Raw genomic sequence first — 13,555 nt, forward strand, 5'->3', positions numbered from 1 at the left:
TGATATTGCGGAATTTGCAGCAGTATATTCTGAATTATTTCCTCTGATGGAAATTCAACCCCTCTTGCGTGTCTAGGATAGCTCCTAGGAACTGTTTGGAGGTGCTTGGCACCAGACTTGACTTCTTCTCGTTTATTGAGAAACCTAATTCGAAGAGGAGGTCGAGCGTCCTTTGAATGTTTGTTCTGCAAATTACTGGGGTCTCCCCCGTGATGAGCCAGTCGTCCAGGTAAGGGTACACCGGGATTGCCTCCCTGCGTAGGTGTGCTGCCGCCACAGCCAGAACCTTGGTGAATACCCTTGGAGCCGAGGCTATCCCGAAGGGCAGTACCTTGAACTGGCAGTGCCGACTGTCCACCTTGAAGCGCAAGTACTTTCTGCGCGCTCGGAACATGGAAATATGAAAATAGGCATCTTTCATGTCCAATGTTGCCATGTAATCCCCCTTTTTTTAGGAGGGGGATTACCTCTTGGAGAGTAGTCATGCAACATTTTTGGGGCTTGACATACTTGTTTGCAGGCCGTAAATCCAATACTGGGCGCATTGTCAAATCTTTTTTTTGGCACAAGGAAGTAAATTGAATAAATACCCTTGTTTACCTGGTGTCCCGGGACGAGTTCTATCGCGTCCTTACCTAGAAGATTGACAAACTCCTCGAGGAGGATCTTCTGGTGGTCCAAAGAATGTATTTTTTGTCGTGGAGGGTGGTTTCGGGGACGCTCTAACAGTTCTATGCAGTATCCTGCGGACAGTGTGGACAGCACCCATCTGTCTGATGTGATCCCTTCCCAAGCTTGGGTGAAGTTGGAAATGCGTCCCCCTACTGGGGATGCGTGAGAAGGGACCCTGAACGGAGCGTCACTGTTTTGGTGGAGGCATGCCTACCTTTACCACGTCCTCTCTTATTACCCCTGCCATAACCCTGGGTAGACTGCTGGCTGTTGTTGTTCCATTGCGTACCCTGACCCTGGGAATAGTTAGACCCTCTCTGGGAATTTTGTCCGCATGGGCGACGAAAATTGCCATTCCCTCACTGGTTTGGGGGTTTATTGGTTAGTTGGCCTGGGGATTTGAGTGTCTCATAATCGTCCTTGGCATTTTTCAGCATGTCCTCGACCGCCTTTCCAAACAATAGATCCGGCTCCACCGGTTTATCCATCAATGATGCTTGGGTTTCGGCTTTGGACCCATGCTGCCGCAACCAAACATGCCTTTTGATAACAGTACCTTCTGCTATCAATCTGCCGGCGTTATCCGCGGCATCAAACGTTGCTTTTAATATGCAACCGGACACGGCTCTTCCTTCCGCCGAAACTCGTGCCAATTGGCTTTTTAAGGGTTCTGGGGCGGAATCTATGAGTGCCGCGACTTCTTTCCACTGGTGGCAGTTGTAACTCGCCAGCAGGTTGGAGGAGTTGGCAATCCTTGCCTGGTAGGCGGAAGTGGAGGCTACTTTCCTGCCCAAGCCATAAATCTTCTTGCTCTCCTTGTCGGGAGGAGCTTCGACCGATGAGAAGGGTGTTCCCGCCCTCTTACGGGTGTTTGCAACTACCAAGGAGTCCGGTTTCAGATGCCCTTTTATGTACAGTGGGTCTGTTTGGGCTGCCCTGCAAAGCTTCTCAACTCTGGGGTTTACCGCCCTAGTGAGATTGGGATTAACAAGGGTAGGGTCTATCCTCCTTTGTATTGACTTAAGGATAGGGATGGCCTGGGCAACAGGTCTCCTTTCTCCCACTAACCTAACTCCTCGGCAAAGTCCCTCTCTTCCTGAGCACCCTGAGTGTCAATGTGGAAGTGTTCTGCCGCTCTGGACAGAACTTCATTCAAGAGAGGCTGGTTGTCGACAGGGGAGTCGATAACCAGGGGTTCTTTATCTACTGGGGAATCTACCCTGTAGGTTTCTGGGTCGTCCTCCTCTTGGTCCTCATCATCCCCATAGTAGCCGTCCCAGTTTTTTCTTCCAACATGCCCAAATCTGGATCCTCACAAAAGGATGGATCTCCCTGATATTGAGAATAGGGCTGTATACAGAAGGGGTCTGAAGTAGGAGCTTCAACCCGGGACTTCTTACTTGGGGGTATAGGATCCTTTGAGCCTGAGGGTGTTGACCCGTCGGGGGTATAAGAGAGAAAGTGTTCAGGGTTTTTGTCATAGAAATCTGCCAATGATGACATCCTTGACATGACTCTGTCTATGTCATCACTAGACCATTCTCTTGAACTGGGAATGATTCTTTCTTGGAGGCTTTTCCCTGTTTTATCTTGACTAGACCTACTGGTTTGAACAGGGGTCTTTGGGATAACAGAAGACTGAGACTTGTCCATCTGTTTATGTGGAGTAGAATGTTTTTGAGGTGTGGAAGGAGGCTGAGACTGCTTCCTTTGTTGTTGTTCCCCTTCCCCGTGGGTGGAAGAGTGTTTACCCTGTTTTTTCGCCCCTTCTGAGCCTTTCGACGCCTGGCGCCGAGGTTCGGGGGTGGTGTCCCTATCTCTCGAGTGTGGAGGTTGGGACTCGGGAACAGCCGTTGCGTGGCCTGTTGACGTCGACTCCTGGAGTGCGGTCTGGGGATAGAGGTCGGCTTTATCTTCCGACGATCGAACCTCCGTTACCTTGTGGAGCGAGGCACTCTTGGCAACAGTGGATGGTTGCCTGGAGTCATGCGGCGATCAAGATCGAGAACGCCCAGAGGACACCAATTCGGACCGTTCTCTATGTGCCTCTTTCCGAGTACTCGACGTGCGCGGCGAGTCTCGGTTGGACTTCATGTGTTTTGTGGAAGTGCTGTGGGTAGCGCTTGTGTCGCCGGGGGTCTTCCCCATAGCCGCCTTGCCGGACGACCTTCCGAGGTCGGGGACTTGCGCTTGGCTGTCAATTGACGCCACGTTGCCCTCGCCGTCCGAAAGCACGGCATCGCTGCCATCGCTGAAGGCGCCCTCCGCTGCCATGGCCTCTTGACGCCTGGTGTGGTGGGCCCAACGCTTGATAGAACGGTCCTTGAGTGTTTTTGGTTTGAATCTACTACATGCTCTGCAGTTAGCCTCGGAGTGGTCCCTCGGTAAGCAGAGATTGCACGTGGCGTGTCTGTCAATCCAAGGGTACTTGCAGTTGCACTTGGGGCAAAATTGGAAAGGGGTACCCTCCACACGCACCTTGTGGCAGGGGGCTAATAAGTGTAGGAATATATAACAATGTACCTATATACCAAAAGAGTGTAGAGTATGTCCACGCCCCACTCTCCCTACTTGCAGGACCGAGGCCAGAGGCCTTCCGAGGCCCAAATCCATTGTGCAGCTCTCGACGGTCGATTCTTTCTCCGGGCCGGCGTCGAGTGTGGATGTTCTGTGACTCGACGTTGGGGTGGAGAAATGGGGAAATATAACAGTATTTCAGCAAAAGTATGGCTAAGGCCAGGGAACTCCGCGGAATGCTTCCAACCAGTATGGCAGAAAAAAACAATCTGAGGGTCCTAGACGCGTGAGGGATTATGGGTACAGTGGACGTCACACTAGGGATAGTATTACTGGCACGCCCTGTGTCGACGTCCATTTTCGAGTTTCGAAAAACAAACTGTAATACTCCGCAGCTTCCACTAGATGTCAGCCTATGCACAGCATGTGATCTAAGCAGATTCCACAAGCCTCAGAAATATATATATGTGAGTGTGTGCGTGTACTAGGACCAACCCAGTGCGAGCACACCGCTGCTGGTTTGTCTTGGCTAGACACAATGAACTCACTTAGAATCAAAGGAAACACTCAATACTTTGCATTTAATTTGCAATAAGTAGATAAAATAGCAAATAATCACTACAAACCACAGGAATTTATGGTGAAAAATAAGTAAATGCACAATTTATATTGTGCACAATCTTACGTTTCTCTGCTTATTCGGCTGCGCTAGGGACCCTTCGAACAACGGACTGTTGGATCTCTCGCCCAACACCCAATGCAACGCAGCAGACAGGAACAATCGCTTGAGGCCTCAGTTCCAGGACGCCCTGTATGTATTATGCTAGCTCACATTACCTGAACTCTTCTAGAAGCTTCTGCCAACTTATTTTCAATGGAAATGTACTGTCTGCACCAGGGTTCCAACTTGCTCCTTTCCCCCTCCCTCCTAGAGCCTCTGGGAAGCATTTCCAGAATGTGGTCTTATCACTCACCAAGGTCAATCTGAACTTCTGGTGCAATTTCATACCAGTTTATGTGGAATATTGCAGAGAAGACAAAAAAGCTGAAATCTGCAAGCATTTGGATTGTGCTTTGAAAATCAATGAACCCTTGATAACTCTGGCAGGCATGAGATTTTGCACTTTTTCTCAGACAGTCGATGGAGGTTTCAAGATTTAAGCTACGGCCAACAATGCAGAGTCCAGTTACATTTTTTTTTGTGACATCATAAGGTGAGGCAGACCTTTGTTCATTGTTTTGCCCATGGAAGTAATCGAGACGCAAGCGTCTTATATAGTCTTTAATTTCCCCCCAGAATTGAATTTTGTCCAGTTTGTGGCTGGCGAGGAAGGTCAGTGCCTTGGAAAGTACAGACTGTTCAGCATGTGTAAGTGCATGCCCGGAGAGTTTGATGACTGATCGTTGATTGGTGGCGTGGTCTCCCATCAGGTTCTCAGTGTTGGTCCTGTTTATTGTTAGTTGATTGGTGCAGACTTCTCTTATCAGGGCTTCAGTGTTGATCCTATTTGATGTGAGGATCACTTTTTCACACGGAGCCATGACTCTTTCCTGCACCCGAACGGTACCTTGTGCCATTCCTTGAAAGTCGTGCAGTTTCTTTTTCTTCCGAATTAGTAAAGAATTCAGTGTCTTTGGATAGTTATTTTTCAGCTCATGTTCCAGTTGTGGTGCTGGGCCATTCATTTGCTTTCTCAGCCTTGTTGCGAGGTTGTTTATCTCCATCCTTAATCTTGTTCTATTGGAGTACACAAGTGGCATGAAATGATTCCTTATCTTCTCTGATGTTTCCCTGCACACCGGGTCAGCATATACCATGTTATGGGTAGTTTTCAGTGGGTTTACAATCCTGAGTCCTTTTGGGATCAGATTTGTTTTTTTGCAGGCAGTCATGAAAAAAATATAACTGTCCAGCTGTGCTTCCTTTCTTCTCCTTTGGCAGATCTGCCACTGTCTCCTTCGCATTTCGGTATCCATTTTGAAGTGCAAAGAAAAGTTAGACGCTGTGTTAGTCCGGTTTTAAAATCACACAAGTTGCAGATACCTTTTATTGGAATAGAAGATTTGCATCTAATATATCAATGCACACCAAACATTCATCCACTTGTTTTGTCGCTGTTCTCCCTATTAGAATATCATCAATAAAACAACCATATAATCTTAATGAATCTTCATGAAGTCGCATATGTATTTACTTCATTGTAGATACATGTATACTCAAAAACAAAACAAGTAGATGCATTTTTTTAAGAGTCTTCTATATGGTATAAGCTTCACAGCACCTATATTCTTTCCCAACCATTTCGACACTTGCAGCTTGATATTCACTTCTAACCATAAACCTGTATTTGACAGTAGCCTCAATCAACCCAATGAGAAGGAAGACGATGGTTACCTTCAATATGGCCATTCAGTAAGGCCCTGTACTGTGATGCTCCCTCAGTGCTACAGCTCATGGGTGTATTTGGTTGTATGCTGAATGCAACCTGCATTTCTTCACACACACACTTCGAGAACCTGCGGAGGATGAAATGCTCTCAACAGGAATGGATGCCAGTTACAGGAGCAGCCACCAAGTCCACAGAAAGAGGGCACCCATCACCAGACAGCACCAATACACCAGAGCCGAACTCATGCCGGTTCCATTCTAAGCAAAGTGTGCGTGGAGAAAATGTGGAAAAGAAGACTAACCAACATCCAAGACTAGTCACCGATACCGTGGGAAACCACTTCTGAAACCTTAGAGCTGCCACACCGTGGTTATCACCACCATGTTGTGACAGCTCTTACCTTACCAGTTCACCTTGGGAAATGTGGCCCTCTGGTACCTACCTTTGCAGAGTCTTCTTTAATTAGTTGTACAGGAGATGAAGGATTATTGTAGGTGAGCATTTGGAACACTTCAACATTGCAGTGTGGTGAAGCTGTAGTCAACTGGCCACAGCTGGTGGCTGTCTTTCAATATATGTCAGTGTTCTGTCCGTGTAAGATTTATTTTAATGCTGGCTGTTCCAATATATGCCAGTATTTCCAATGTGAAAAAACACAGATGTTGACTGTGCCCAATGTCAGTATTGCAACTGTAAGAACACAGTTAGGTTGTGGAGCCCAATGATGTTAGCGTGGTCACTGCAAGAAGACTAAATCGTCATGTTGGCTGTGCCAATATATGCTGCTATTGCTCCATTCCATTTTGTCTTGTAACTCGTATACAAAGTATCGCAGGATTGGCAACAGAAATATCTGCAAGCACCTCCCTGTGCAGCTTTCTCCGGATAGATGCAGTATTCACACCACGTACTGTGATGAAGTCCCATGTTTTGGGCTGGGTAATGGGGCCCGGGCCAGGTACCACCACCGGCTCCATGATGTAGGTCTCAGAGTTGGTAAATTAAGGGCTTGACATCACCAGCCAGCAAAGAAATACCCTGTTGTTTAATCATAGGTGACCCCAAGCTAGGGAAAGGCAGTGCAAGTGACCACGGACCCTGACAAGAGTTAGATGGAATGCACAAATCACAAGAAACAGGGTGGTGGGGAAAAGTAACTTAAAAATCCTCATGCCATCAACACAACCCATCAACTCTGATCCCCATAGTGAAAGGTGTTTAAGACTTGACCTACTCCTTTATTAAGGAGTCCGCCTAGTCTCCCCAACCAGGGCTTATTATCGCACCTTGCTAAACCATTGTTTGTGACCCAAGACGCCAGCTCCCATCCATGAAAATCCAGCGGTACGCAGGAGAAGGTGTACTTTTCGATGAACAATATTGCTTCGAAAGATGGATTCCAGGGAATATGGGGTCCCGCAGCTGAGGACAACCACAAATACAACAATGGTTAAAATCACAAAAGGCTCAAGATGCAGACCTTTGCAGCATTGTGAGAGCCCATAAGCTTAGAGGCGGAGTAATCATAGGCATGGATGAAGTAAAGAGACTGTCAGCAGCAATGCAGAGAACATGGGAATTGCAGAAGCAAAAAGGAATTGACACGGACCACTGGACAGTTCAGTCTGTGGATCTGTGATGCAAAGACCAATCCATATTAGTGAGAAAAAACAGTTAACAAATGCCTGTGCTTAGGGGGTTGGAATACAGACCTGAGCCTAGTTTAGTGTTCATGGGCCCTGGAGGCAGGTTCACATTTGAGGAAAAGTGCCCAGCACTTAGTATTGCATGAGGGAGTTTCTGCAAGGAAGGCAGCAGAGGGTTAGTAGCGAAGAGAAAAAAACGAAGAGTAGGGCAGACAGTGAGCGGCAGGATAGTGCAAGGAGGAGTGGACGTATGAGGCAGAGTGATAGGAGGAGGAGAGAATGCACGAGGAGAGGGAGAGGAAGTAGCTGAAGACGGGGAGGCAGAAAGACCTGGAGTGAGATACAGTGAAGGGAAGAAGAAAGGAACGCAAGATTAGCAGTAACAGAGGGAGGAAAACAAGAGAGGTGCGAAAGATGTTGGAAGACATGGAATTAAAAAGGAGGAGGCAGGAGAAAAGCAATCGAACAGCCATAGTAAGTGAGGAAGAGACAGGAGTGGAGGAGTGTAGGAGGTTGAGAATATCTTAAGAGAGGGAGGTTGGGGAAAAAGCTGGGAGCAGAGAGAAGAGGAGAAAAGAAGGCGAGAATGAGGAAAGGAGGAAAACACCACATTTCTGGTAAGAATTGTGGTGAAAAGGAGGAAGGAGAAAGAGGCTGAAAGAGTGGGAGTGGAAGGAGATAAGGGACCGAAGCATAGGGCGAATGTGAAGTGGGCCTGACCAGTGTGGGGTGTCAAGTGGGATACACCCAGCCCTCCTCCTATACATTTAAAGAGATCACTTGACTCTTGTCTCTCCTATATTTGAAGCAGAGATGATTTGTCTCCCTGAATCCAGTTAATTTATTTTTACAGATCCGATTGTTAGCAAAAGAGGGATCTCTTGCCTCTTACTATTCAGACTGTTTTACAGTATACCTTCCTTGCAGCATCCCTCAAAATAAGAGGTATGTCAGTCATGTATTCATATATTTCACTTAGCCTCCTTTTTGTTTGCAGCAGGATGCAGGGACTCACCCTTGGCCTTACTTAATGTTTGTATTTTGTACTTGGGCCGTTTTTTTTTGGAGAAGGCGGCTCTTTAAAAAATCACACTGGTTAAGATTATATATCAGCTGCTGAGAATTCCACTTACTGTAGACTGTTTCTTTGGATGTGAGAAAAGATTTGGTGAGTTTTTAGAATAGTGGCCTAATTGCAGGTGCATCTGTCTGTATTATGTGTTATTAATCTCTATTAGGTATGTATATATTTTTTCACCTCACTTTTGTTTTATTTTTTTATTTGTTCATCGGGGAATCCTGTCCTGAAGAAGGTGGCTAATTTATTCACGCCGAAACATAGCTACTCTGCTTCGACCCTGGACTACTCGCAAAATTAACTGCGATTTCTTTAGCGACTTTTGTGTTATTTTCTGTCTTTCATTATTGGAATCATGTATGTAAAATGTAGTTTGCATTTCAATTTGTCCTAGCACATTTGTAACACTGTTGATATGAAAGCCCTTGTTGAAATACTACTCTATTTAATAATGTGCACTATAGTGAGAATGATGCTCAAATAAAAAATGCTCGATTAAATCAAGATACTAATAGTACACCTAAGGCTCTCAAATGTCTTGAATGAGATGTATATTGAATTGATTTCAAATAAAGCCATTGCTAAATAGATATTGAACCAACTACTGGCAAGAACACCTCTCTCTGTGTACCAGATACAGAAGGAAGTGCAAAGGAGAGGAGGGAAGGAGAAGTGAGACAAGGGCAGGAAACAGAAGGTGTGTCCAGCAGACAAGCAGCCTCTCAATCCAGTGCTGGTGGAAACAGTATAGAGTTAACTAACAGCACAAAAGGGCCTGCACCACACCCAGCGTTGGCCAATTGATGTCTGGTGCTGTCTTACTCAGGCGTGGAACTGTAACAGATACTTTCAATTGAGCACAAGATGGCAGAGGGCAAGGCTATAGAGGGACAGACAACAATCCTAAGCAAGCTGGAATTGATCATGTTTGATTGTATTGCACTTTTACAGCCACTCCACCATAATCCCTTGGCCACTTTATGTAAAGTAAATCTTTTTGAGCCAAACCACAAACACACCCACCCACACCACACACAGAGCCGTGCATGAGCATAATGACATGTACAAACATACATTTATTTTACTTACCTACTCTGCTGGCCACATCAGGGCTCCAAGCCACTCTGCAGGCTGGTCTCCTGCGCCATGGTCTGAATCCAGGAGTGGTGTCAATCAGCACCTCTCCTTGATTCCAGGTTCCTGCGAGTACCACGATTTTTCCACCCTTCACAAAAGCATTTAGCGCAGGGAACCACAGGAGCCTGCATTACACCATAAAGGGCCTGGAGTACGTCAGTCAACATGCCCCCTGGGCCCTACAAGGTTGGAAATAAAAATATCACTGACCTTACCGGTACCATCAGGCATGTGCAGCCTCTGGAATTAATACAAAGGGAAATCAAGGTTCAACACCACATCGGCTAGCCTAGGAGAACTCTTTCAGTTGCTCGCTGCAGCTGAATTGGCACTCAGGATTCACTGGGTCGAGCATCTGGCTCCTCCATAAATGCATCTGTAATGTCACCCATTATGGACAACCTCCCTTCTATCATCCCCCATGACCCATGCACTCCCAGAGCGGTCATGCAATATCGCCAGGCTATGGAGACTTTCAGGAATAACACTGCAGTGACAAACATATAACTTCCACCACATCCATGCACAGTAAAACAGTTCTAAACGATAGGGTATTGTTTTATGCAAATCATAACCTTATTATATTACTAATAACTCAGAAACAGAATACTCACATTGTCACCAAGAATTTATTGTGAAATGGCAAATAAAAATACAATTCACAGTTAATAATCTGCACATATTTTACAAATGTTGGAATCATATTGCACATATCAACCCTACAGTATTAGCCGAAAGGTATGTTCATAGACCTAGTTTCCCAATATATACATTTGTCATAATCATGTAATACCTTATCCAACAAAGAATGGCAACATACACCACAGTAAACAGTTACACTCGTATTGACATCAGGGCAGCAACATTTTGCTAGCTAGCTAGCTTTCAGGGTCATGTTTAAAATACATTCTTATTATACAATAAAACACTTCAGTGTAAGAGACTGAATCGAATTAAAACCAGTGGGTGAGCCCACAGTAAAATGTCTTTAGTGCTCCTCCTTGTCTTTGCCTTTCTTTTCTTTTTCATCCTGCAGTGCAGAACCCAGTTTTTTGATTAGGACAGAAAGCACTTTGTCCAATGGATCCATGACTCCACGTTGAAGCCATTTTGGAATGGTAGTTCTTGCATGGTGGAAACCTAGCTTTTGAAGAATGTAATCTACCCCCACTGGGTCAATTTTCCGTCCAGTCCAAGAAATTAGCCTGCAAGACAAAGCATGTTTAGGTTTAATGAAAGCTGCACTTTATTAGTACTTGTGTTCAAATCATGTCAATATTAAATGTATGCATGTGTGTTCAACATACAACTGCTCAATTAGGCTGTTCCACCACCATAATAAAGTGGCATTTCTTTGTCCAAACCCCACATTGAAGTCCAACACAGTTCTCAGTGCCCCTCCGTCAGTTACTGACCACTTTTTGTTTCTGTCTAGCGATTTCTACCAAGCATAGCCGAAAGCTCAAACAAATGTACTTGGGTCTGTTTTATACTGGTCCCAACCACCCACGTTTCTTTTCATTCATTCATTACACTCAATACTTGCATTCATTACACCAAATTCAGCCATGACCAGTTTATATCTAGGTGGAGTTTAATCGCAAAAGAATGCATGGCTTGCAATGATCAGATGTTGGTGGGCAATTTAAGGTGCTCCCTTATTGCCAACATTTTGGCATCATGGCTCTGGGTTGTTGAGTACTTAATAGAGGTGAGGTGAATTATTAAGGTTCGAAAAGCCAGTTTTTCAAAGCTTTCCTGAAAGTAAAACGAGCTTCAATGATTCTAAGGCACTGAGTAAGAAAATTCCGGTGTTGGTGCTTGAAATGAAAATGCCCTGCCACACAGCCTTGCTCTTCTTAACACATTGGCAACACTGTTCCCCGGTCTCCCCCTCCCGGTTTGCTGGATCCAAGATGATGCCCGACTACCACTGCTGGAAATGAAATGTCCATGAACGTTTCCTAGCAGTCTCAGCATTCTTTCCCAACAGACTGTTGCACCCCCTTCCCCTGCAGTCACATCCCCCCTTCCTGGAGTCCATCCCATTGCCTAATAACAGACATAGCAGTACCTGCCGGCATCTCCTGTCAGGTATCATTGCTGTTTATTCCACCCTTCCCCAGTCATAGGCTAGCTGTCTGACGGATCTGGCCCTACCTATTAAATCTGATCCTCTGCTAAATGTACTAGATGGGTTGTCCCTCTCCTTACCTTTGTAGTCCTGCAACCGCTGCTTCCTTCCATGCAGCAGGCATGAGCGACTAGCGCATGCACTATTTTCAGAGAGGCCTATCAGGAAATGTATCGTTTGGCAAGTGGGCCGAACAGACGACCTATTGCCTCTCGATAGCACGGCCCCCCACAGTTGGCCTTTGCTGTTCTGCCACCTCTCTTTTTATTCTAATCCTCCAGGGCCAAACTAGCCTTTGCGGCACTGTGGTGGCTCTTTTGAACTAAGTAGAGTTACTATACTGGGCTTAATTCTCATTCTTTTCACACACTACCTCCACACAATTAAAAGGCCATTCTAACAAGCCACAATGCCTTTTTTGGTGACACTTAGCTAAACCTCTGGAACAACAAATAGTGGACAGATATTCTCCCATTCACTCACACTACACAATGGAATTCCACACTGAAACCATAAACTTAATGGTGGCATTACCTGGTCCACCTTGAAACCTCAGTGAACCTCTAAGATAAATGAACTACTATGTACTAGTCCAAGCACACAGTGCTAAAAAAGGGTACTTTCTCATTCAAAACTTGGTTGCTAAATGACTAATCAGAGTTTTCCCAATCAGGCCCCTATAAACCTACACATCACAACCTCTATGTAACCGCAGACTCATGTAATTTCCAATCCCATACCAATAGTCGCCACTCCCACTGAGATGACCAACAACCCCATCTCCCACCCATAACTTGACATTCTTGGCCCGACAGAAAGCTAGTTTACCAATGAATACACAACCACTCTCCCCACCAGTGTGCCCAAACAGCACAACATTTTGGTGACCAATCACCACAGTAAGAAAATGGGCAGTGTTTCCCCAATGTTTGCCCCGTACCTCAACATCACAGCTATGCCAGCTGGGCCATCGTTCCCCTATGAGAAGCCAAGTCTGAAAAAAAGAGATCTCAACAACAAATTACCCAATAGCCTCTGTGAGACTCAGGACTGTTAAACAACTTATCAAACAAGCTAGAAAATAGTTTGACAAAGACGTAGCTGCATTAAAAAGATCCACAAGACTCAATTAGCACATTTACTGTAAATCCAATGCCCCTGACGACAGCTGTGCAGGAAAATACTATACCGGGATACCACCAAGCAACTAAGAGGAAAAAGAAAACATTTAATCAGAATCTCATCCCTATGCCCAAAACAAACTGAGCGGTCATTAAAATCTTAACTGTACTCGGCAATCATCTCCAAACAAACTGGATAAAAATGAGCAAATTCAGACCTCTATTAAACTCAAACATTGGTCATATCTACCAACCACCACATCAGACAAAACCATGGGCCAAGATCAATTGCTCAGCTTTGGTATCCTCTCTAAATAGGCTATCTATTCCCTCCTCACCAAGAAACATAATGCCCCAGGCACCAGGAAACTGAATGCCTCAGCAGAACAATGTCATCCCTGTCCTGCATTCCCGAAAGTAGGACTAGATGCACACCCTGGCAGAACCCACCGTAAACATCTGCAACACACCACTCGCACATGGTAGAATCCCCCCAAAAACAAATCTGCCATGATTACACCACTCCACAAGAAACCCAAACTGATCCCTCTATAGCAAACAACCACAGACATATCTCACACATTCCCTTCATGGGCACATTCGCGTCAAAATCACACTGTTGCACCTCATGGCACAGAGCGCGAACCACATCTTCTTACATGAAAACCAATCAGATTTCTCTCTGTGCAGAAGCACACAAACAAGTCCACTCTACATGAGAGAAAATATTTGAATTTTTCAACAAAAAACACAGAAATAGCACTAATCACTTTATTATTCTAAGTGGTATTTGACAATTCCAACTAAGCACATATTTTTCAGAGGCTTCAAGTCACCAAGGGCATTGAGGGTAGTGTATT

General features: G+C 45.4%; 1 protein-coding gene across 11 annotated transcripts in view; it reads right to left on the bottom strand.

The window, feature by feature from the left end:
• Nucleotides 1-10,050: 10,050 nt before the first annotated feature.
• The window catches only part of BLTP1 (bridge-like lipid transfer protein family member 1), a 2,946,455-nt gene continuing 2,942,950 nt past the window's right edge, over nucleotides 10,051-13,555 (bottom strand). For all 11 annotated transcript variants that reach the window (XM_069631149.1, XM_069631145.1, XM_069631146.1 and 8 more), the window contains one exon: nucleotides 10,051-10,645. In XM_069631149.1, coding sequence (XP_069487250.1) covers nucleotides 10,429-10,645 — 217 coding nt within the window. In that variant the 3' untranslated portion in view covers nucleotides 10,051-10,428. The remainder of the gene's footprint in view (nucleotides 10,646-13,555) is intronic.

This window comes from Ambystoma mexicanum, chromosome 6q, assembly GCF_040938575.1.
Source record: "Ambystoma mexicanum isolate Mex_15411 chromosome 6q, UKY_AmexF1_1, whole genome shotgun sequence".
Classification (NCBI taxonomy): domain Eukaryota; kingdom Metazoa; phylum Chordata; class Amphibia; order Caudata; family Ambystomatidae; genus Ambystoma; species Ambystoma mexicanum.